This window comes from Lissotriton vulgaris, chromosome 4_1 (assembly GCF_964263255.1).
Source record: "Lissotriton vulgaris chromosome 4_1, aLisVul1.2, whole genome shotgun sequence".
In the NCBI taxonomy this organism is placed as follows: Eukaryota; Metazoa; Chordata; class Amphibia; order Caudata; family Salamandridae; genus Lissotriton; species Lissotriton vulgaris.
In genome coordinates, this window is record NC_141691.1 from 1,401,354,171 (window position 1) to 1,401,380,801 (window position 26,631).

A 26,631-nucleotide genomic window follows, 5' to 3' on the forward strand; every position below is an offset into this window, starting at 1 on the left:
CATGGATGGCGGTTGAAACCTCCGAAACTGGCCTGCAGAGGGCATCTATGCGTGTTGTGAGCTGGAATGTAAGGGGGATGCTAGATAGGATAAAGAGAGGGGCAGTCCTGCATCAGGGGAAGAGGGACGGGGCTGATGTACTACTGATAAAAGAGACTCACCTCATGGGTTCCAAGACCCTTAGTTTACAGAGATATGGCTACCAGCAAGTGTTTCATGCGGGATTTGTGAGGGGATCTCGAGGAGTAGCCATTCTGGTTCATCGTAGATTGTCTTATACCTACGAGACTCAGTGGGTAGATACACAGGGCAGGTACGTCTTCGTACAAGGCAAGATAGGCTCTGAACCAATAGTCTTTGGGAGTGTTTACGCCCCGCCCCCGCTGCAAGGTGCCCTTATAGAAAAGCTATTTGGTGTGTGGGCCGAGGTGCCAGATGTGATGGCAGTGATAGGCGGGGACTGGAATGACGTGATGAATGCACGGATAGACCGACACAAACAGGGGGGGAGGGGCCATCGAATACCCCCACTAAACTGAATGGCATGGCGAGAGGAATGGGGTGGGTGGACATATGGCTACACCAACACACCCAACAACGTGAATACACAAATGTCTCGGCAGTGCATGGGTCCTTCTCTAGAATTGATTACTTATTTGTCCCTCACGCCTGGTTAGGAAGGGTGCATGCCACGACGATACTGCCGCGCGGTCTGTCAGACCACTCCCCAGTGGTGGTGGACGTGTTCCTTGATAGGAGGCGACAACCGTTTAGATGGCGCCTCTCTACATGGCACCTACAAAAAGAAACTTATCAATCCCACATGAGGGAGGCTATTGCCCACTACTGGAGTGAAAATGATAACTCAGATACAGACGATATGACCCTCTGGGAGGCACTGAAGCCCACGCTTCGCGGGGTGGACATTGCTTGGTGTGCGGCCGCCCGCCAGACGCGCAGGGAAGATATAGTGAGGGCGGCGGACCGAGTCAGTGACCAGGAAAGGCGATGCCATGCTGGTGGGGGTGAGGAAGACGTAGGACAACTCCTGCAGTAACAACAGCTGTATGCCTCCCTGCTGTTGGATGAGGCTAGACAGTTGTGGTTAGCGACTCAGAGTAGGATCTACCAATGGGGAGATAAGTCCAGCTCCATGCTATATAGGCTCTGCCAGAGTACGTTTCAGGCGCAGTCCCTACCGTGCCTCCAAGATGAGACGGGCGCTCCCATGACGGCCCGACGGCCCTAGCGGCTAGCTTTGCACGGTATTATGAGGCCCAATACGCCCCTCAGGAACTCCTATCGGCAGAAGACATCGATAAATTCCTGGCTGATCTTCTGCCACAGTCAATATCGGATGAAGGGCGGGCTCGCCTTGATCTCCCTTTGTCGGCGGAGGAGCTGGATACAGCACTCGGGGAACTGAACGTGGGTAAGGCCCCCGGACCCAATGGGTTCCCTTGCGAATTTTTCAAGAAATTCCACCTTCAATTAGGCACATACTATGGCAGGGCATTAGAGGCAGCCAGGGAGAGTGGCCGGCTTCCGAGGGATTGGCGGCACGCAGAAATAGTGGTCTTTTGCAAACCAGGGAGACCCCCAGACCAACGTTATTAAACACCGAAGCGAAAATACTGGCGAAGGCGCTGGCCAATCGGCTCCTACCATATATTACTGATCTAGTCCACCCGGACCAAGCCGGATTCATGCCACATAGAGCAACGAGACACAATATTAGGCGCGCACAGGTGGTAGTGGAGGCAGCCCGGGCGGGCAGGGATTCCTGCGGCTCTTCTGTTGGCTGATATAGATAAGGCCTTCGACTCGGTGAGTTGGATCTACCTCCTTGCGCTTCTGTCCCGCCTGAATCTGGGGCCCCGGTTCTGGTCTTACCTACAACTGCTATACACAGATCTCACAGCCTCGGTGAGAGTGGCTGGGGCAGTGTCTGATCCCTTCCCTATAGGTCGAGGCACCAGACAGGGTTGTCCCCTATTGCCTTATCTATTTGCTCTGACGATGGAGCCGCTGGCGGCGTGGGTTCGAATGGACGCACAGTTGCGCGGCGTCGAGTGGAGAGCAGGACCCTCTGATAGAATTGCACTCTATGCTGACGATGTCCTTTTTTTTTTTTAACGGATCTGAACAGATCGGGGCCGTGGGTCCTTGACATCATGCGAATCTTTGGAGAAGTGTCAGGCCTTCACCTGAACAAGCGTAAGTCAGTACTATGGGTGCTGGGGGAGCGCCGTGGCCTGGGGTCCTGGGCGGCATCACTGCAAGAGGCGGCAGGAGGCTTCAAATACCTAGGTGTGTTCCTTACAGACCCGCACGGGGTCTCCTGGGAGCGCAATGTTGTCCCTGTATGGGAGCGTGTCAGGTCGGACATGACTACATGGTCCCGCATGCCCCTGAACATATACGGCCGCTCGGCCATCTTCAAAATGGTGGCCCTTCCACGCCTCCTGTACCAACTACAAAACCACCCGTACCCTATCCCACCGCAGTGGTTCAAACAGGTAAATTACGCACTTGGTAATTTTCTCTGGGCTGGAGGAGTGGCGAGAGTGGCACTCAGTACGTGTTTCCTATCCACGTATTGTGGTGGTTTAGCAACATCAGATATCCTATCCTATTATCAAGCCTCCCACCTATTGATACTGAACGAATGGTGGTACGGAGACCGGGGCTATACGGCCTATGCCCTGGAGAGATACCTAATGGACCCCGACACGCTCCACATCATACTGTACTCAGCAGCTAAGAGGAAGAGGCTCCCAGTGGTCACTCGAATAGTTTTTCAAATATGGCGCGGAGCACTCTGCCGCATGGGGTGGTGGAACAGGCTAACAAGGGAAACCCCATTGTGGCAGAATGGGCAACTGCCGGCATTGCTGTCCCTGCAGGGATTCGGTGGCTGGGACGCGATTGGCATCTCGGCTATTGGCCACATCGCCAAGGGCACGACTCTTAAGTCGTTCCAGGAGCTACAAGTAGATTATGACATGCCCCGGACCCAATTCTTTAGATACTTGCAAATTCGCCATGCTATCACACCCGCCCTGAGGGGCCTGGACTCCTTGCCCGAGTTTAGCCCCCTTGAAACAAAGGTATTTATGGGAGAACTGGAAAGCAAAAAAATATCTTCTATCTACCAAACGCTAGTCACACACTGCTCGACTTCCCTAGACACTCTGCGGGCCAAATGGGAGAACGACCTGGGTGCGTTCGAGGAAGAAGACTGGAGAGAGGCACTAGAGGCTCCACGAGGAGCGGCCATCGCGGTACGCCTTCGATTCATTCAATTTAAATATCTCCACAGGGCCTACTATACCAGGGAGCGACTGTGGAGAGGTGACATGATTGCGTCCCCTGATTGTTTGAGATGTGGCAGAGAGATGGGCACTTTTCTGCATACGGTGTGGGAGTGTGATGGTCTACGGAGGTTTTGGTCGGGAGTGTGGGACTGCTTGTCGGAAGTGTTGGGCTGGGAACTCCCACGCACGCCACAACTGGGCCTCCTCCATATGCTGGAACAGGTTGGGGGAAACATCTATAAACGCCACTTGTTATTGTTGGGCCTCACGGTGGCCAAGAGGGACGTGGCCCGAGCCTGGAAAGATCCCAGGGCCCCCCTGTTGGGAGTGTGGAAAAGGGGACTGGACTTCTACATGGGACTAGAGCGCCCAATATTTGAGGCCAGGGGCTGCCGCAGGAAACATTATAAGATTTGGAAGCGGTGGGCGGACTATAGAGGATTGTGGCTGGAACCGCCGGCTCATGAGGAATCTGAAGAGATACATTTGGACATTGAACCCGAGTAATGAGGAATACACACTAAATGTTTATTTGTCACTAAGCCTGTTACTTGTAGACCGTTGAGTAGCTGTGCAGGGGTGGGAGGGGGGACTTCGGGTGGGGGGGGAGAGGGGAGGGGGATATTGGGTAGTTACCTTCACATCAATGATGGTTTGAATTGCCTGCAATGTACTTGACATTTTCATGCTCACAGTTCTTTCGGTTTCCGAGGGGCTGTGCACACTATGTACCCTTTTTAACAACACAATAAAAATTTTGTTTTGAAAAAAAAAAAAGTGTTATCAACAAATATGACTGTTTAATTAGTGTACTTGCCAAGCTATGTCGATTGACAGCCCTGGGGTGAGAATCATGACAACGAAAAGGACAAAGCAGAAACAAAAAATTTTGTCGCTCAGAATTGGACCAGTAAGTAGAGCATTATTTCAACACAAGGTTCAAAACTTTTAAACCTGTTTATCAACAATTAAGGATACCAACCTCAACCATACTTTCCCCAATTTACAGGACCAACACCTTTCACACCATTCAACATTGGACCAGGACCAACGGGACCTATGCACCAACCTTGGGGTTCAGAGTTCGACCCGAACTTCTACAACAACCAGCCTTTTTTAGGAACACGCCAAGGAACACGCAGAGGACGGAACAGAAAAGGCAACACAGTGATGTGGCAAGACCCCAACCAGGGAGACCCCAGGGTGAACACCAGAAGCATGACAGGAGCCCTGCAGAGCAACCCGTCACCCAGCCGCAAGGACACCTAGTGGTAAACATCACACCATGGGAACTTACACCTACCCAGAGGGCCGTACTAAATAAGGGCCTGAGTTTCATCCCAACTAATAAATTGGACTCCTTCAAATTCCACACAGAGATGCAAGAATTTTTGAGAAAGATCAAGCTACAGGTCTTCCTCAAGGACAAAGAGAGTATCCCTGAGACAGACACAGGACTGAGACTGAAGTCGACTTTCACACCAACGGATGCTTCACTACCCATCGAGGTTTTGGCTTTCGAGAAAGCAGAATGACTGATCTTAAGGAATTAGATCCTTCTGGACATACAGTCTTTCACAATACAAGCAAGATGGAACAAGAGGCCATCCGTGAGCTAACCAACAACCGTGATATTACCATAAAACCCGCTGACAAAGGCGAAGCCACGGTAGTACAAACAACAACAGCATACAACCAGGAGTGCCTAAGACTGTTGTCAGATAGACAAAACTACACAATACGAACTGAAGATCCGACAGAATCCCTGAGAATAACCATTGGGGGGATGGTAGAGGAAGCTCAGGCACATAATTGGCTCTCCAAAAAAGAGTCTGAGTTCCTAATACAGAAGAGCCCGAGAACACCATACTTCTACTGTATCCCGAAGATACACAAGAACCTGGACAACCCACCAGGGAGACCCATCGTCTCGGGTATAGGTTCCATCCTAGAACCTCTCTCGAAGTTTACAGATGCTTTTCTCCTCCCACTCATCCAATGAACAGACACATATCTAAAAGATACTAAATCAGTTTTACAAATGCTAAAGGATCTCACCTTTGATCCGGAGAACCAACTTCTACTCAGTCTAGCTGTTGAAAGCTTGTATACAAGTCTCCCACACGACGAAACACTAGCAATAATCGAAGAAGTCCTGTACAGCACCCACTGGCGATACCAGACTCCAAGAGGAATAGTAATGGAATGTATCGCTCTTGCCTTGACAAAAATCTTTTTTTAATTTGATGAGACCATTTACCCACAGAGTCATGGCACAAGCATGGGGAGCACATTTGCGCCTAGCCGGACTGTATGTACACCACATGGAAACAAATAAAATTCTCCATCAGAACAACCCCTACAGACAACACATACTAACCTGGAAAAGATACATTGATGATATCTTTGTGATCTGGCAGGGCAACCACGAGACAGTCATTCAGTTCATGGATTGGCTCAATACCGAAGACCGCTTCCTCAAATTTACACACTCGGCTTCGAATGAGACACTTGTCTTTTTGGATCTCAACATATACCACCAAAATGGGAAACTAGAAACCACTACACATTTCAAACCAACAGCAAGGAACGGTCTACTCAGATACGACAGTTTTCATCCACGCCATCTACGGATGAACCTCCCATATGGACTATTCCTCCGTTTGAGGAGAAACGGCACCCAAGTGGCCAACTATAAATCACAGGGCCAAGATCTCAAAGTCAAACTGCAAGCAAGACAATATCCGGACAAGATCATTAACGCAGCCATGAAAAGGGCTAGGAACAATAATAGAGAAGCCCTTCTGGAGGACAGAAGTGAACCCATTACCAAACAGACAAGACCAATATGCGTCACCACATACAGCTCCCATTCAAATGGAGTGTCAAATATCGTGAATAGACACTGGCGCATCTTGACATGTGGATCACTGGAGATTGAGAAACCAATGTTTTCCCACAGACGCGGGAAGAACCTTAAAGACATACTAGTCCACACCCGCTCAAAACCCGAGCAACAGCAACAACTTTCAATACAAGGAGTACAAGGACATTTTCCATGTGGCAATTATGCAAGCTGTCACCTAACCAGAAAAAGCAAGCAGCTGACCTTTGAACAAGATGGGATCAACGTAAATTTACGAATTGTAACAGCAAGAACGTAATCTACATGATTGATTGTCCCTGTAACCTCGAGTACATTGGCATGACCACCAGAGCCGTGAAAACACGTCTCAATGAACATAAGAGCAACATCCGCTGCAAAAAGAGCACCACTAAGATGGCGGCCCATTTTCTAGAGATGGAGCACTGTGTCAATGACATCAAGTGGACGGTAATTGAGCAATTACTCACAGAACAGGGTTTATTTGAAAAAGAACAACGCTGGGTGTTCCGCCTCGGTACCCACATCTCTGGGCTGAACGATGCCATTCCCTGGGGACAACTGAACACTTGAGCCACTCACATAAGAAAAGATATCCGTCTGTATCAGTCTTGATGAACGGCCAAAACACCCCCTTTTTAATTTGAATTTTTTTTAGAAAAAGAATCATAATATACTGAGCCCAGAATACTCCGTAGTAGTTATGTCTAAATAAAGGGAATTAAGTAAACCTAGTTAAACGGGAGAACTTCTATGGGACATGTTAGACTAAATCCAAGCCAACTCCCCTTTATTTTTCACTTATTTCCCACTTACAGGCCAGAGTAAGTTAAAACCTTATCGAAATCGGACTGTCCCGATTTCATAGAATTTTAATTTTGTCTAATGTAATATCAATAGAAGTACAGGCACGAACTCCCTTCTACTTGTTATGAGATTAGTGACAGTGCAACCCTTCCAGGCATGCGCGTCGGATAACAGGGCCTCATAACCCAACGCTCATGCGCAACTCTTTGTAAACACGCGACCACGCATGCGCGGTCGAGATAGGAGCAGAGAGACGGACTCAATTACCGGCAAACCAAATACGGGCATACCCGGTCTACTATATTGCCAATTACTCAATTAAGGGCGAGTCACAAACGGTATAAAGGGGCTCTTTACAACACCACGGCACAACCAACGGAGCCGGCATAAGGGGCAGCGAAGAGGGATTCTCCTCATAGACTTGTGAGTAATACAAACCCAACAGAACCATCTTACCACCTCTACGAATATGTAAGTACCGGGCAAAGCAGTATTTCTCTTTTATTCCTCACAGGCTGCAAGGAAGCGCGAGGGACCCCTACGTTAACACGGTCAAATGGAGTAGTAGACTCATGATAAAACAGTATGTTATGCCCACTGGGAGCTTCACAGAGTATTTTTTCCCACGATGTGTATATGACTCAACAATAACCACAGGGGCTATCTACAACCCATAATTCGCCTAAAAATAGAGTGTGTGTTTTATGTTCTGTGTGTGTCATTCTAGTATTTGTCTTTGTATAAATTTTCACTACAGGCATGTTGTCCATGTGTAGAATGACACCAACGTGTCTAGAAATTCGAACCTCACCTTTTTATGACTGTATCCACCGGTTGCCACACCTATGGTTTTTTAAGGACCGGACCACCTGAAATTTTTTTTTGTCCTTTTCCTTTACAGGTCAGCTAAATAGCGGTTATCCAGTAGGTACATTGTATTACCTGCACTTGTAAATTTCACTTTTTTAGTATAGAACATTCTGAAAAAAGTTGAGAAACGTGAGTAAGGTGGGGATTTGTGTACCCCAGTCCTGAAGGTGTTTTTACACCGAAACATGTTGACACACACATAGGAGGTGGCGCACATAGGTTACGCCAATACCTCCTCTCTCACCTTTTTATTAGTACCAGCTCGGGGGCCAAATAAAGTTTTTGTTACCCAACGAGCCAGGCACTTTTTAAACTTCACTCACTAACAAACCCCACCACAGCACTCACATAAATTCCCTCACTCACACCACACATAGCCACCACAAGTGCTCCCACGCAACCGTAAGTCGCAGCACGTCGCATCCCGTAGAGGGGTGCGAGGACCCCAATGATGAAGCATGACACCAAGGGGCCTGTTGGTGTGTGAGGGGTACCAAAAAACAACCAGTGTGTTCCCAACCATCGCAGGGACACTCCCTTCCCCCTTCCTAATGGATTCTTTTGTTTGTAAAAATATCAACAATTATAGCCCTCTCTGTCAGCATTCATTTTGGTCAATTTAAGAGCTACATACTCTGATTGGTAATAAATCTTCCAGGATACAAACCAACACCTCTGCCTCAAGAAGCTGCTGCCGCCATAAAACAAAAAAGATTAGGGGCAGGACACCCTTTTCATGGGTAGATGCACTTTTATGCATTCATTTCATTAATTAATTCTCAGCTACGCTGCTAAAACCCCACTCTTGCTTCACTGGATGGGATACAATTTGTTCTCCCTTAAAGTCCTGCCTAAGACAGTGCAAGGGCAGTCTGTTGCACAATATATTGTATTGGACTTGGCCCTCTTTGGAGTCTCACCCCAAACATTTTGCTTCTCCCTTCCCATTTGCTGAAATTCATTTGTATTGGCCTTGGGACTCTGAGCACCTTACCACAGCTAACCAGTAATCAAGTGCATGTGCTCACGCCCTTAAAAATGCTAAAGTTTACTTGCACTCAATTGGCACATTTGATTTACTTAAAGGTCCCTAGTAAAAGGGTACTACATGTACAGAAGGCCTGTAAATTAAATACTACTAGTGGGCCTGCAGCGCTTAGTGTGCCACCTACTTAAGTACCCCTTTAAAATATGTACCAGTCCAGCCACTGTAGCCTGTGTGCAGTTTTAAACTGCCAATTCGACTTGTCAAAATAAACCTTTTGTCAAGCCTAAACTTTCATTTTTAATACATATGTCACCTCAAAGGTAGGTCTTAAACAGCCTATATGGCACAGTGCAGAGTTTTAAAAAAAGTTGGACATGTAATTTTAAGTTTTAAATGTCCTGGTAGTGAAAAACATCCTGAATAAATTTTTCACTACTATGAGCGAAATTCTCCTATTGGATAACATTGGGTTGCTGATTACATTTAATAAGTGCTAACTTTTGATTGGGAACAGGTAGCAATATCATGTATAGTGTCAAAAGAACTGTAATTTAAAACCCTTTTTTTTTTGTAAAATTTTTATTTTGCAGAGCACAAAAGGAACAATAAACAAAGTATACCACATCGGGCGCACAGATGATCCCACACAGTGGGAAAAACAGTAGATCAGGACGAGGCAGTGATACAATGCGAGAAAAAAAAAGAGCAGACTCTAGGCCCAAACAGTCGCAGGGTAGGGGCAGTCTTACACGTAGCTCCATAGCTGGGAGTCTCTGCTAATCAAGCTGGGAATAGGCCAAGAGGCACAAAAACGAAAAAGGGGCCTTGTCCATTAAGCATAGGTACCCCGATTGCAGTCCGAAGGGAACACAAACATAACTTCCCACGTCCCACCCTCTCCCCCCCGTGACGGCGCCACACTCACTCCTCATTCATCCATCACGCATACTTAAAGCTGAAAGAGATGTAAGGTCCTCAATGATGCTGGGCATACTGCCGAGGGTAAACCAGTAGAAAGAAAGGACACAAAGGGACCCCATATGTGTTTTAAGTTTTTGTAATTGCCGAGGAAGATGTCCGCCATTCTCTCAAGACTCAGGAGCCCCCACAGTCTCGCGTGCCAGAGTGAAATCGCCGGTGCCTCCTTCCGCTTCCAGGCTGCAGCCAGCGTGAGCTTGGCAGCGCCCAAGCAAAGCCATAGAATCTTCTTGTCCGCGCGTGTCTGGTGCTCAAGGCCGGGGTCCCTCAGGCCCAGGAGTACGAATGCCAAAGAGTTGTCAATAGGATACCGCAAAATATCTTTAATATGTGAGAGAATCTCATCCCAGAATGGTTTGATGATTGGGCAGTCCCACCAAATGTGGCGGAAGTCCCCCAGGAGGCCACAGCCCCTCCAACACTTATCCGAGACAGCCGGGTAGATACGATGAAGCCGGGCCGGGACCATATACCACTGTGTGAGAGTTTTTAAGTGCGCCTCCCTCAGGAGGATCGAGTGATTAAATTGAGTCAGATCCCTCCATAGTGCCGACCATTCACCATCGGTGATGTCCCTCCCCACCATCTCCTCCCACTGCTCCATGTAACGCGGTCTAGGGGAAAGGGCGGATTGAAGCAGCAGTTGGTATAGGAAGGAGATTGCTCCCTTCATGGTGGATGTTTTTCAGCAGGAAGGCCTCGAATTTGGAGGGAGGCCTCGTGGCTGCCTCCCGCATTCCCGGCGACGTGGCCCAATGAAGCAGTTGTAAATGCCTGTATTTATCAGTTTGCGGCACCTGATAGTCCCGCATGCAATTCTCGAAGGTCAGGGGGTCAGGGCCGTGAAACAGATGGAGCAGCGCCCGGCATCCTCCCTCTCTCCAAGCATCAAAGGGGCCCTCGGTGAGAGCCGGCGGGAACGCCGGGTTGAAATGCAATGGGGTGAACAGAGATGGGAAGGTCGTCCACCGCTCATCCCCTACCAAGGTGTCCCACACTTTCAGTGTAGTCCCCGTGGGTGTACTGATGTACGCATTCACCGGGCGATCTCGCTTCGGCTTCCAGGCCAGATCCCAGATGGACCGACCAGCCACGCTTCGGTCCATATGCAGCCAGTGTTTCTCGGAGAGTTGTTGCGACCATTCCACCATGACTCTGAGTTGGGCAGCCTTATAATAGAGGTGTAGATCCGGGAGGCCGACCCCCCCCGTCAGACCGTAGCCGTCGCAGGAGTGCAAACGAAAGACGTGCCCGACCACCCTGCCAGACAAAGTTCAGGATCAACGTTTTGAGCTGTCTAAAGAAGGAGGTACCCAGTGGAATTGGTAGGGCCTGGAAGAGATACAAGTATTTGGGGAGAAGGACCATCTTAATGGCATGCACCCTACCGAGCCAGGACAGGAATTTGGGCTTCCACTTCTCCAATTCAGCCCGCGTCTTAGCCAGCAGGGGCGGAAAGTTGGCCGCGAATAACCTACCCACCGTGGGGGTCAGGTGGACTCCTAGGTAAAGAATCGAGCCCGAAGCCCAAGCCAGTGGTGTCGATGCCCTCGCCTGAGCAACTTCGGCCTGTGATAAGGTTAAGTTCAGAACATAAGACTTGCCATAATTAACCTTGAAGCCAGCCACCCCCTCAAATTCTAGCAGAATATCCCGAACGCAGGGAAGAGAGCTAGCGGGATCAGCCACCGAAAGCAGGACGTCGTCCGCAAAGAGAGAAATTTTGTGTTGCTCCCCCGTGAACGGTATACCCTTCACCCCTTCATGTTCCCTCACTGCCATTGCCAAGGGCTCAATACTGAGCGCGAATAGCAAGGGGGAGAGGGGGCACCCTTGTCTGGTGCCTCGCGAGTGTTGAAAAAAGGCCGACAGGTGGCCGTTCACCGCCACTCTCGAGCGCGGGCTACAGAAGTTTGCCTTCACCATGGTGATGAACCTATCGGAGAAACCGAATGCTTGCAATGTATGAAATAGAAAGCCCCAGTCCACACGGTCGAAGGCCTTCTCCGCATCTAGGCCCACCGGCACAGCTGGAATGCGGAACCTGTCTGCCTTCTCAATAAGATGAACCACCCTACGGGTATTGTCGTGTGTCTGGCGGCCTTTGATAAAACCGGACTGATACGGATGTACAATCGCCGGAAGCAGGTCCTGGAGACGGCTTGCCAGAATCGCCGAATACAGCTTCGCATCAATATTAAGTAAGGCTATGGGACGGAATGAAGCACATTGCTCCGGGTCCTTCCCCGGTTTCGGCAGGACCGTAATCACCGCCTCCGCCAGGGTCCCTGCGTTCACACCGGACGTAGCCATGTCATTAAAGAGAGCAACCAAAAAGTCGCACACCTCATTCGCATATGTCTTGTAGAAGACCGCAGTGTACCCGTCCGGGCCGGGGGCTTTATGTAATTTCAAATTTTTGATGGCGGAGAGAACTTCCTCCCTCGAGATCGGTGCTTCCAACAGGTTGTTCCACGCACTAGAGACCTGCGGGAGCGGCAAGCGCTGCAGGAACGCCCGCTGTGACGCAGCATCCAGCGCGTCGCCCGTGTATAGATCGGCGTAGAAGCGGCCAAAGATGTCCGCCTTCGCCCCGTCGCGATGGTGGAGCACTCCCGCAGGATCCCTGATCCCCCCTATGAATTCTCGTTCCCTTTTGTCCCGCAACTGTCGGGCCAAGTGTCTGCCAATCTTATTGCCACTAGAGTATGAATGCCGCCCTAATCGCAGGAGAGTAAGCTCGGCTCTGTTGGCATAGTGTGCCTTCAGCTTACCCCTAACCGCCGTCAACGGGCGGAGGGTCACTCTCGAGGGGTTAAGTTTGTGAGCCCTCTCGAGCTCGAGCACCTCAGCCTCCAGGGCTTCACGTTCCTTCCTACGCAGGGTGTTAAGCTGCGAATTGAGGCCCAGGCACGTCCCCCTTATCGTAGCCTTAAATGCGTCCCACGTATTCGTCAAAGAAGTATCCGACGGGGGGTTGAGGTCGAAGAATTCACGGATGGCCAGACGCAAGGCTTGGTTGGAAACCTCGTCCCTAACCACCGACGCCGGAAAGTACCATTTTCGATTCGCGGTGAAAGGCGGCGACCAACGGAGAGTAAGCACCAAGAGACTGTGGTCCGACACCGAGATCGGAAGAATGGCGGCATCCAGTATGTTCCCTCTGAGGGACTGACTAAGGAAGATGTGATCTAAGCGAGAGTAGGAGTGATGCACGTGGGAAAAGAATGTGTAGTCTTTCGTGGTAGGGTGATAAAATCGCCAGCCATCTACTAGACCCAGCTCCCCCACCCCTTGCTGTGTGGAATCAGAAAAAGCCCCTGTATCCGCTCTGCGCCCCCCCGAGCTGTCCAAATCCCTGTCCCACACCAAATTGAAATCCCCCAGCAGGAACAAGAGCCCTTCCGCAAAGTCCCCCACCTTTACCAACAGGTCCTGCAGATACTTGTTCTGGCCCGCATTGGGCAAATACACCACTACAAACGTGCACAATCGACCTTGTACATGCCCTTTAACCATCAGCCAACGGCCCTCCCTGTCGTGGCGAACCTCCACCGGTTGAAAGTGCAACGCAGCCCTGAAGAGGAGTGCCACCCCCCTGTGTTTCGTGACAGCAGAGGACCTGTAAATAATGGGGTACGCCCTATGGCGGAGCCTCAACTCATCCTTCCGTGCCAAGTGTGTTTCTTGCAATCCAACTACATCAAGGTGGTGATCCGTTACATACTTCAGAACCCTCTGCCGTTTCTGTGGCGAATTCATGCCCTTAACATTCCACGTTCCTACGCTAAGCGGCATAGCGAGTATAAATCCCAGAAACTGCTCTCAGCATGCCAAGCGCCCCCAACCCCGCATCCAGCCTAGCCCACAAGCAATAGATGACCAGTAGTCTCCAGAACAGCCGCGGAATGACATCTCCCACAGTGAAGTACACACTCAGCAGCAGACACACAACAAACAACCCCCTTGGCCCACCGTCACGGGTCCCCCCCCAACATCCCGAACACCCCAACTCCCAACCCCGCCCCAAATGATATGAAATCAAAAAACGGGGCAAAAACAGAAACAAAAGTGCAGAAACAGTACTCATCATGTCCAGAAGGCCGAAGTCCGTAGGAAGCCTCCCGTACAGGAAGCAGGCCGGGGGGACTAACACACTATCCCCCATGGCCATAGTCGAGGGTGTCTCCTCCAAGAGTACTTTCATACCCCCCAACCAGAAGGCCCGGGCCCCTCCAGCGCCGATCCATCAAATCCTTGAGGTCACGCCGCTCCGGAGCTGTGCTGCGTGTCGGCCAACGTGGCCGACGCCACCGATGCAACTGCTTCGCCCCATTCCTGCAGGCTGGCAGAGAGATCCGGCCGCTGTCGGATAGGCGAAACCCCCACCCTTTGCCATGAAGATGAACGGCGGCGCCTCCGAGACGGAGAAGCAGTCGCGGCCTGCGAAGGCGGCACATCCTCCAGGCCTAGAAGCTCTTTTGCTGCTTGAAGCGTGCGGATTTGAGCAAGACGATTCTGCCACCTGAAAATGATCCTAAAAGGGTGCCCCCAAGAGTAGGCGATGCCTCTCTCCCTCAGGAATGTAGTCACCGGGCGAAACTCCCGCCGCTTTTGCAAAGTAGAGGCCGCCAAGTCCTGGTATAGCTGGGGTCGATGATCCCGGAACTGCAGCGGCGTGAGAGTTCTGGCCTTGCGTAGGATCCGTTCCTTAAGCTGGAAATCATGGACGCACACTAGGATGTCGGGGGGGGCCCCCCCCCGCGCCGGGGCAGTCCAACCCTGTGCACTCTGTCCATCTGGATCTCCTTCGTATCCTCTTCATCCAATATGTGAAGGAACAGGTCTTGGACATATCCCCGCAGGTCCCCAGCCTCACCGTCCCATGGCACCGCCCGTATTCGGATGTTGTTTCTACGGGAGCGGTTTTCCAGGTCCTCCGTGTGCAACTGCAGATCTAGGTTTTGCTCAGTGAGACGAATGATGTCCTGCTGTAGCAGGTGGACGTCGGTGGCCACACTCAGATCTCGATCTTCCAAGGTTGCCACCCTCTCGCCTAGGCCATCCACGTCTCTCCGCACCTCCCGCAGGTCGGAGGCTAGCTGCGCTCTGAGTTCGGAGATGTCCTCCTTAATGGAGGCAAAGAGTTCGGACATGAAGGCTTTTGTCGCCGGAGCCTCATCATCCGACTGCTTCGCCGATCCACTGGCTCCAGGGGAAGCCGGCTGCTGGGAAGATTTCGGGGCATTATCCTTCCCCTGGCCCCGTTTGCGCTGCACAGTAGACATGGCGGCTCACAGCGCTCCGGCCCAGCGCCACGTGGCCAAGTATAATGGCGGGCCGCGTCGTTCAGTTCAAACGCACACCAGTTTCCGCTCTGTAGTCTCCAGCTGCGTCTAGCCCCACGTGTACAGCAGTACAATCCGTGGGCCCCACCGGTGTTCAGGCAGGACAAAGTCCAGGTGCTGACGTCTGCCCCCAAGCACCCTCCGGGCCTCCGTGCGATGCAAGCTGCGCCGGAATCCGTTGGGCCAATACCGTTCCCCTACTCCAAGCCAGGGCAGGGAGAGCGCCACCGCTCAAGGCCAACACCTTCGGAGTGCAGATGTCTCGGATGTCCCCCTCGGCAACACCCCGAGGGCCAGTGGAGTCGATACTATATCTGCCGCCAGTTCTACTGTTCGTCGGATCACAGCGACCCTCCACCTTCCGCCAGCTCCGACCTCTTCAGGCGAGCTTCAGAGCCCCGCCCACCACCTGTGCCGGGCTCCGATGTCAGGAGAGCCCGGGGTCTCGCAGGCCGCGGAGTGCACTCGATCCCAGGAGCAATCTCGGGGCTACACCGCTCCAGCGACCACACCAGGGCCGACCGCTCTGTCAGACGGACTTCCCCACCACTTTTGAGGCGGGTGCGCTCCCTCAGATTCGTGCTATTAGAAGCTTTGTCGGATCAGCGCCGGAGCGGCACGAAAAGGCGTCCTACTCCGCCGCCATCTTGGCCACGCCCCCAATTTAAAACCCTTTAATTATAAAATCAGATTTTAAGCCACTTTTAGAAATTTGGCATTTTCTTGCCATAAACATTTGGTACTTGCAGCCTGCGTCCTGGGTGACATTACTGAATAGTTGACAGTTGGCCTTTGCGTATTCCTCCCAGCGAGATAACGGAAGACTAGCTGTTGGTAGAATGGGCCATCCCGCCAGGATGGGAGGGGCGGGGCTGTTCTCTGCCCCACTTACATTATCAAGGGGAAGCCTCCAGTACACTCACAAAGAACTTGTCTTCCTACACCTCATGGAGCCTGGGCAGGGGAGGAAGGAAATTCCAGAATCAATGGCTGGCATCAGGTATAAATTGTGGACCTTCAGACCAACTCAAGTTCACTCCTGGACCTGTGGAGGCTCATCAGAAGGACAGCTTTGTACCTCAGGGGACTGGCCTGTTGCTACCAGAGGGCTACTCTGCTGCTTAAAGCCTGCCTTGTACTCTCAGAGAGATGGCTGCTGCTTGAGGCCTGCCTTGTGGCTTGATCCCAGGATTACCAGAATGACTCTTCTGAGCTACAGGGAAACAAAAAACGTTAACAACCTTGAACCCGCACCTGGACCCTGCTTGAAGCGAGTTCTGCCCTTCAAGTGGTTCCCGACTAGTCCTGAACCCTTGCAAGTGGTGTTAAATGCACCCAAAAACTGAAACATGGGACAGAAAATTTCCCACGAACAAAAGAAAAAGGAGAGCAGGAACTACCTGCTTGCCAATCTGTGTGCATGGCCAGTCGGCCTGACTTTGGGTTAGCTCCTGCTACGTTCTTCTCCACAGGAGTAAATCCAGTTCAGCACCTCCTCTCAGGAAGGGAATCTGGCCTGGTGAACCATTCATTGGCTGAAGCAGGCAGCTTCGTCCAGCTGGAGGTTATCGAATTCCAGAAAAGTGACAAAGTCTGAATGTAGAAATCTTCACTGTGACTTCGTCCAGCAGCTCCCTGACGATGACGCCTGTTCCTCAGAGACCGCCTGCTGCCTTGCCCCATTGAACGTTACATTCTCAGTAAATTTGCTCCAACATTTCTTCTAAGTTCCATGTAAGCTGATACTGGGTCCAATTCACCTCATGTATCCAAACCGTGCTCCATCATGGTCAGTTATAGCTTTTGACTTCGCCCCAGTCTTGCGCTACTATATGCCCACAGTTGGCTCTTTGATTTTTTAGGTGCTATTTTTCACTAAAAACTTTTAAAAAATCATAACTACGGTTCTACTGAATGTATAAGAGGATTTGATTAGCTTTGGTGTCCAATTATTTATTCACTTATTTCTCTATTTTTGTACATTGGTGTGGAATTTTTCTTGTGCTGCGTTTTCACTTTATTGCTGTTTGAATGCTGCATGAATAGCTAACACATTGCCTCTAACTTAAGCCTGACTGCTTTCATGCCAAACTACCAGAGGGTTAAGCACAGGTTAATTTTGTGACTTTCTGTGGTTCACCCTGACATACATTGTGGTTGGTGCTTGAAGAGGGTTAACACCCCCCTTAAGTAAAAAAACAATTTCCCACAGTTAGCTTACAGTGGGCTTAAAGCACACCTGTAGCTTGCCATTGCTTAGCTTAATTGTCACTCTCATTGCTTGCTTTTTTTCTTCAACTTTCATGGGTTTCCTACCTTTTCGGTCAGTGGCAGTGACATCGGCCGAAGGCGCCCTTGGACACGGGCGAAATCTCTGCGCACAGGTCCCAAAAGTAGTAACGACCGGCCAGTTGGTGCCAGAGGAATCACATTACAGCTATTAATTCAAACCACAGATGCACTCTGTGGATCCATAACTCTGTGGATTTTATCCACATAGAGAGTCAAAAAATGATCGCCCAGAAAGCCTATATCGCTACATGTGTCTAAATAGTGTCATCATAGACACAGATAATGAGAACCCCCAGGTTTTAACTGTATGTATGCACCTGTCTGTTGTCCAGTTTCATGTTGGCCCTGAAGAAGGTGAAGCAAATTAATGACATCACCGAAACGTACGTAGGCCGTACGCATCAGAGACCCTCACATTAAATCAAAAATCAAAAATTCGAAGAAAGAAAGGAAATGAGTACTAAAGACTGCTAACTCTCAAAATAAAAAGGAAGATTTAACACAGCGGGTTCTAGCCACATTCTGAGGAGTCTACCGGAGGACACTCTACATGTTTTTCACTTTTCTCACTGTTGTGTGTTGTTGTTAGTAATGTTAGGACAATTAGTATGAAAGTTTGAGTATGTATGAATGATGGTATGAGTGAAAGTCATTTTATATGTACTGTTTAGGGGTTTCTGTTCAGACATGATTCAACCTTGCATTTTTATAAATTATATGTACATATGTTACCATGTCACCGTTTTGTAATTTTGATAAAACAATCACCAAAAAATAAGAAAAATAAACTATTATGAAAAAGATATAAAATAAATGAAAGAAATCAAATACAAATTTTACGTCTAAATGAATTACTTCATGTTTTATGTAGCATCCTATATGTAATTTTGTAGAGACTTTAATGCTCAGATGTAAAGGAATATAGGTCAGTATAGAGGTCCCCCCCTCCCTTTTCTTGTTGTAGACTGTTACTCCCTCCTCTAGACCTGAAAGTACTTTAGGGAGTTCCCTGTTCACCCTCCCAGTAGCAGCCAGCGCCAAATTAACCTGGTTGGCTGAATATTTGACCCACTACAAGAATCCTAAAAAGACAGCACCCACAACAAAATGGAAAGAGGTAAAACTGATGGTTCTTCGTGGACGCTCCAAACTGCAGCAACTTTCTAGCTCACCTGTTTGATATAAGCTTCCACGGCAACTCAAATTGGACTACCTGTTGCTCTACAGGGATTGTACGATCTACTGCTCAGAGTTGTCTGTAAAACATTACTGTATTATCATGTGCAGTGAACATTGAAAACCGCAATAAAGAAATTTTTAATTAAAAAAAAAAAACTTGCCAGCTCACCTAGAATTGCTCCGGAAATCCAGGCCCTAAAATGTTTCTCTGCTCTGACTCCCAGTTACTGATAAGACGCACAAATTAAACAAAAGCACACACGAGCAGACTCAGGCATGATCATGTTCTAACTACATAACTACATGCACTACTAATTTGTTTAACTCCCTCACCTCCCCACGATGTTCTACTTTCAGGGGCGCAGTCAACGTATGTCCTTTAGTAGACAACCAGAGCTCCCGTCTCCGCCGTCCGCTGGCTTGCTCTTAGCTGGTTTACCCTGCAGCAGCATGCTTTTTCATAGTAAAAACATCAACACTGTAAGCTTCGATAGGATGATGTCCAAAGTAAAGGCGAGCATGCGACAAACAAGTACGGAGACTACATCATGAAATCAAGTTCTTGCTGAGAATGGAGCCCATGCACTTTACAGGGGGCTGTGCATGCTCTTCTACCAGCTGTCTAAGACAGCTAGGGTTGATGTGTTCATAGTGCGCATGTTAGGCTGGTCATCACAAGACAGCTGCCCAAAGTGACATGCACACTTTAAACTGAAGTGCACACCACACTGTTCTTCCCTGCTGCTGACCCCGCCCTCAGACGGGGCTGCCGCGGACAGCAGGAAAAATTAAATGGTAATAAACTTGTCTGATTACCATGTTATTATTCATGTTTGCTGCACTTGCAGCGGAGGGAGGGCGGGCGAGCTCCTCCGTCCTAATGGAGGAACCGCCAGTGCTTTAACTCCATATAAAAAAAATTACAGCGCTATATCAAAAAGTGCATTTAGTGCAACTTTTTATTTACGAATCCATCTCGGATTCGTAATCGAAAAAGAAGGGAAAAAAGCGCTTCGTGAGGGTGTAGGCACCCAGTTTTGCAGACTAAACCACCCCTTGCGCCTGCATAACACTTTCAAAGTCTAGCTTAGAGATATTTTACTGCATTCAGGTCCCTTCGGTATTTTAACTGCCGAGTCCAAACCCACAAACAACAATATTCGTATCGTATCTGCTAATGGTTTCTTCGTGCGACAAAAGACTGATTATGAAAATAACTGAAGCCATGTATACAAAGTCTTCCATTCAAAAGAATCTTAACTATTTGTTGATTTGCAAATTTTATTACAACCTAAAAGCAGGAGCAACGGTATATGTGAGCACAAGCATAGAGTTAATGACATGCTCTATTCTTTAGGCGCCCTCTGCTGGCATGAATATGTAATACACTATTAAAACTGCCTCAGCAGAGCGGGGGGGAAAAACTATGCTAACCAACACACATACAGTCAAATCCACGGCTTTAAATAGGCCGTGTACTTCCGGTGCTAAGCAGGCGCGGAGACAGGTCCCAATCGGGCTCTCCATGTTTGCTCTTGGCACAGGATAGAAAAAAAAGTTTCATCTCTGCAGCAGTACCACCCTCCACTGCCTTTGATGCAACTTCGAGGAGACTTTTTATATTTATTTCCACAGTCTCATTTCAGAATGGAAGCATTTTCAATATTATATACAACAAAGCCATATTTGTTGCTTATTTATCTTATGCAACTAACAGCCACTGGCAAAGCCAATACTCCTGGCTTGTTGTAGGTGTATTGTTACTTGTTGTATTATATATCAGGATGCAATGACAGGAGCAGCAAATTACCAGTCAGGTGGCACACTATGCTAAGCACAGAATTTTAGCTTGCATGTTTTAGGCCCCTTGAGAGATCCCCCCGTTTTTCATCTCACTTAAAGCCTCGGTCAAATCACATATTATTTAAGTGCTGCTTTTACAGGAACATAACCTGCAAACAGCCGTAAGAATCGCAAAGTCCTTTAAACTAGCAGCAGCTGCACAGGGGGAGGTATTAGTATGATAGGCTTGCCGCAGCCTGGTGGTCTCAATCACCCACACTAGACATTTTCAGTGTTTACAGCGCAAAACAACATTGCTCGATATTTCTTTCTTTTTTTTTTTTTAGATGAAGTTGAAGAATTCTACCGCAGGCTTACCGCCAAAGATGCCTGCAAGACTTCTGAAGGTATGGCGTCCTCCTCCTCCTCCTCGTCACTCTGCGGATCCTGCGAGCAGTAATGAGTGCTGTAGGCAGAATGCTCCTCTATTGCAGCGATCCACACCTAGGGACAATAAAGAACACTTGATGGACACTGGCAGGTAGATGGCCTTTTCTAGTGAGACATGAAGGCGAGCTTTCACAAAACTCTTGCCATTAACTTTCACATAGTAACGTAATGAAGGACAAACCTTTGACAATCCTATTGAGCCGATATGTTTTTTTGTCATGCAGGGGCGGCCTTAGGCATGTGCAAGCTGATCACTTGCACAGGGCCACCAAACCCCAGGGGCCACCACGCCAATATAAATCCTTCAAAATAATAATCCTCTGAGGATGGATACATATTTGCGTGGCGGCCCCTGGCAGGGATTTGGCGGCCTCCGGCTCTGTCTACTTCCAAACACCCTGACCCCCACCCCCCCCCCCCCCCACCCTCTTCACTGGCCTCCGCACTCTGCCCGCCTGAACTCCCTCTTCCTGGGCCCCCTACCTACGCTCCCTGCCCAGGGCCACCATGAGCCTAGAGCCGCCCCCGTGTCAGGTGACATTTTTTAGCAACGCATGATCTTCTAACTACAAATGCTGTAAGTTTTCACTACAGGCTATCTATTTTTTTTATAAGTTCCTTACAGTAGATGGTCCCTTCCACAAAAGTACTTGGACGCTGACCAGCGGGGTTCGGGTTACTTTCCATGAATCTGATCTTGTAGGCAGCGGCAGTCGGATTAAATGTGTTGGTAGCAAAGACTGTCGTGTTAGTTGCTTTGGCAGAGACTTCCGCTCTTTATGCACTTGAGAGCCCAAGCTGGAATTGGAAAACATGTATTCCGCGAACATACATTGGGGACCAAGGTGTGGCAGAGGGAAGGGGTGATAGTCAACTTATATATTTATTTTTCAAAACTCTGTCACAAAGAAATTGACAAAAAGGACAAACGCGATAATAAATCTCTTCTAGCTCCCTTAATTGGTCATAAAGGAACGGTATACAAAATATCTTATGGGGTTAAGATACCTGCTGCTCCATACATCTTTGTGTGCTCAGCAATTTCCACATGATTATAATAAAGCCAGGGACATCTTAAGGATTTTGGGGACCCTGGACCAAACAGTTTGGGAACCCCTCTTCAGGACAGCTTTGAATGTATGATTCAATTTCAGGTCGTTCATGCCTAATTGGTCAGGTCACTGGCAGTGCACAGACACACTCGTCCATATTCTAAATAGGTTTACATCTAATATTCAGGGATAGTGGTGTGTGTTTTCAATATTGTAACACAACAGCAGCTCACTAATAATACTGCAAATAATCTCTATGACCCCCACCCTCCCATTTCTCATTTGTGAGGTCCTGTTTTGATCTAAAAGGTTTTTTTTACGGATATTACATGAAACACAGACATTTCTTTATTTAGAACTATCTGGTAATCATGGCAAGACTATGCAGAATAGAGGTGGCTCTATCAGGGGCCCCCAGAAATGTTGGGGCTCTGGGCCAGAGCCCACTTTGGCCATGCCTTAAAACGTCTCTGAATAAAGCTAAAATAACTTTGGAGGTTCATGCAGTTCCAGGAGGGTTCTGTGTTTTGTCAACACACAGGTTTGATTCAAAGTAGCAGTAGGATGAGTAGCGCTATAAAATAAATGCAACCATTAAATTGTTATTTGTGTAAATACTGGGACCGACCAACACATCTGACAGTTCCTGCATGTCAATCAATCAACCAAGAGTATTTGTAAAGCGCCAGTCAAAAAAAGAGAGAAAGGGATTTGGGCACTCTTGGTCCCCAGTCAATTAGTAAATAAACAAAGGAAGAGTGTCCGTAGAATAAGCGTTCAGAATGATTATAGCACGTGAGATTGAGGCCAATTGTAAGTGGTCGTATGGAAAGACCAATTTCAAGAAAAAATGCAAGATTTTTTCAGGAAACCCTCACTCACCCTAGTGGTGACATGCTTCATCATCGGGTCCACCGGGAGAGATCGAATACCTCCCCGGTGTGCTGCGACGCCAGGAGACTGCGGAGCAGGTTTTCGTGAGGGTAGGGAGTGAAAAAAGTAGTGAATTTAAAAATGTCCAAGGTTGTACCAAAAAATAATTTATTGGTTGGTCAACCTGACATATTAAAAGCTTTCTATGTGTGGGGAAAACGAACCAAGTAAAGTATACTGGTGTTTCCCTTTTAAAGAGAGGTCAACATGTTTCTGCCCGTGTTATGTGTGACTTTACAGGGCTTTCTTCAGGACCAGTTTGCGAGTGTCACCTTGACAGGTCTGGGCACGCTAAGGCCCACCCTGCCAAAGGCAGTGAAATTTAAAAATAGCACTATGTGTGAAAGGGTGCATGAAAATAAAATCATACAAACTTGTAAGTATGGGGTTTTACCTCTATTACGAGGAACCTAGAAGTTTGTAAACAAATGAACCACGCCCCATAGAACTCAGGAGGGGGGTGGGAGCGAAAATGGCACACCGCCCGCAACGCTCTGCACCCTCTCGGTACCTAGCTGCTCCCTCACTGGATCTTACAAACTTCTAGGTTCCTCGTAATAGAGGTAAAACCCCATACTTACAAGTTTGTATGATTTTATTTTCATGCACCCTTTCACACATAGTGCTATTTTTAACTTTCACTGCCTTTGGCAGGGTGGGCCTTAGCGTGCCCAGACCTGTCAAGGTGACACTCGCAAACTGGTCCTGAAGAAAGCCCTGTAAAGTCACACATAACACGGGTAGAAACATGTTGACCTCTCTTTAAAAGGGAAACACCTGTATACTTTATTTGGTTAGTTTTCCCCACACATAGAAAGCTTTTAATATGTCAGGTTGACCAACCAATAAATGATTTTTTGGTACAACCTTGGACATTTTTAAATTCACTACTTTTTTCACTCCCTACCCTCACGAAAACCTGCTCCGCAGTCTCTTGGCGTCGCAGCACACCGGGGAGGTATTCGATCTCTCCCGGTGGACCCGATGATGAAGCATGTCACCACTAGGGTGAATGAGGGTTTCCTGAAAAAATCTTGCATTTTTTCCTGAAATTGGTCTTTCCATACGACCACTTACAACTGGCCTCAATCTCACGTGCTATAATCATTCTGAACGCTTATTTGTAAAGCGCGCCACTCACCCGCTAGAGTTTCAAGGCGCTGGGGAGGGGGGGGTAGGTGAAGGATCTTCCTCCGGTGGTGGTTCTGTGGATCCGTGGGACTGTTGCGGGGGCGAGGCTGGCTGAGCGGAGCTAGCGGGTTGGCGTGTAGAACGTGAGGCGGTTGTTGAGGTATTCAGAGCCCAAGTCGTGGAGAGCTTTGTGTGCATGGGTGAGGAGTCTGAACGTGATCCTTTTGCTGACAGGGAGCCAGTGCAGGTCCCTCAGGTGGGCGGAGATGTGGCTGTGTCGGGGGATGTCCAAGACGAGTCGTGCTGAGGCGTTCTGGATGCGCTGGAGTCGTCTCTGTAGTTTGGCAGTGGTCCCAGCGTAGAGGGCGTTCCCGTAGTCCAGACGGCTGGTGACGAGGGCCTGGGTGACCGTTTTCCTGGTTCCAGTGGGGATCCAGCGGAAGGTCTTACGGAGCATGCGGAGAGTGTTAAAGCAGGAGGAGGTAACGGCGTTAACTTGCTTGGCAATCGTGAGGGAGGAGTCCAGGATGAAGCCCAGGTTGCGTGCGTGGTCCGTGGGCTTGGGTGGGGGGCCCAGAGCACGGGGCCACCTGGAGTCGTCCCAGGCGGAGATGGATGGGCCGAGGATGAGGACTTCCGTCTTGTCTGAGTTCAGTTTCAGGCAGTGGCGGTTTCCCTATTACGGTGTCGGGGCTCCGCCCCGTTAGATTACTGGCTATGCTCAGCAGTCATTGACTCATTTATAAAAATAAAATACCCATTTAAAATCTGCCAAAATTCCTTGAACGTAGGGCACTGTATGCCCCACACTCACCGATATTATTTATAATTGGTACAATTGACTTCACGTCACGTTACGTGACTCACCCTGCCTTGTTTGCTCAAGCAAGCAGCCTAGCCTAAGGCTAGGTGTTTGCCGACTGAGAACCTCACAGCCCTGGAGGCTGTGATGTCATCAGCTCGGCAAAGACCTAGCTGCGAGGCGCAGTCTCCACCCCCTGATGGCGTGGAGGTTAAGTTAGCCCCGGGCGTTTTGAAAACAAGCCCGGGGTCGCTAACCCTCCACGTCAATCAGAGAGAGTGGAGCTTGTTACCACATCCTTTCCCAACTCCTTACAGGGCGTGGGTGGGACCCTTCCCTGTGACGAGTTGGGAAAGGGTGTGGCAGGTGGGAAGCTGGAATTGAGTCTGCGCAGACTCGACCACCACAGGCATCCCGCGCATGACCCTGCACTCTGCAGCGACTGTGAAAATTGCGGTCGGAGTGCATTTTTTTAAATCTGCGTCATCATCGTCATTATTTACTGCAGTGCCAGGCCAGCACTGATTTCTTCACATATTGCCACCTTGTTTTCCGATTCAAAGACCACCGGTTTGGGAACTTGTTGCTGCCTCCTGTCAGAGTACAAGGCCGGACTGCCTGCTGACGTTATGTTGTCTGAGTTAACTCTGGTCATTTCCCAAGCCCAGGTAAGGCCCAGGCGGGCATTTCTAACTTTTAGTAATACGCTCGGTTTTGGGGATCCCAGACACTGAGCAAGTCCAGTGAGCAGGAATTGGGTAATGTAGACACTCAGTAAGCCACACCCCGTCGCCCTGTTAAGTGTTTTGTTACCGCTCTTTACAAGTACACCAGCTCTTCGCCTGCGGGGATGTGCAGGTACTAAGCTTTGCACTGCAGGTACAACAACAGACCTGACTGAGGCGAAGTGCTGGTACAGGGCTGAGCTCACTGAAGAGCTTCGGATGGATTGTGTGGGGACGGAGGGTTCACAGCGAGGGGATATGCCCACTGAAGACTATCAGGTACAAGAGGGGAGGGGGGAGTCTGAGCCCACTGAAAGAGCATCGGGCAGTATCGAGGGTCTGAATCCACTGAAGAGCATTGGGCACATGGCGGCGTCTGTCTGAGCGACTGAAGCACAGGTAAGGGTAACAGACAGAGGTGAACACTTTGGACTCGGACTTGAGGAAGCAAGTTCGAGTCTCGGCGTTGGCTCAAAAGGCTGTGATTTTGGGCACATCATTTATTCTGCCTAACAAAAATATGAATGGGTCTTGTTTATGTAACTGCTGCTACTGTAAAGCGCTCTGTTACTTGAGGGTCGACTGTAAGTTATCTAATACGGTAAATTAAAAATAGTGACAAACCCTTGATGTCGCTTACCTGCAGTCACACAGCAGAGCGCGAGGAGGCATGCTAAAATAAACCTATTCATGCTTTCTGTGGGTCTAGGACCTTTGTCTGCCGTAGATCTAAAGAACCAAGTGGAGGGGCCCGAGCAGGGTTTTTATTTGACAGGTCTGACTGAGCAGGGGCCGGGTATCCGAGACTGAGACGCCCAGTGAGTCTCAGCGAACAGGGCTCAGGATAAGAGATACTCAGTGACTTAGTCTCAGTGAGCATGCCTAGGGTATTCCCACAGCTGGCTCCGGGCCCTTTGCTGCCCTGAGAGTGGTTATAGCACCGAGGATATTACTTAAAAAAGTACTTACTGCTGAGCGGAAGTTTGTTCTAGTCCACTTTTTATGGCGCATTTAACGAGCCCATATAATTTGTAGGTGCTATGATGGACGCTCCATGTCAGAGTGGTCAGATGCTCTAAAGCACCTCTCTGGG

At 49.1% G+C, this 26,631-nt stretch overlaps 1 protein-coding gene across 1 annotated transcript in view; it reads right to left on the reverse strand.

The window, feature by feature from the left end:
• Window positions 1-26,631, reverse strand: part of OSBPL1A (oxysterol binding protein like 1A) — a 2,145,795-nt gene that overhangs the window by 1,383,348 nt on the left and 735,816 nt on the right. The window contains exon 13 of the mRNA XM_086965647.1: window positions 20,824-20,949. Within this exon, the coding sequence (XP_086821773.1) occupies window positions 20,824-20,949 (126 nt within the window). The remainder of the gene's footprint in view (window positions 1-20,823; window positions 20,950-26,631) is intronic.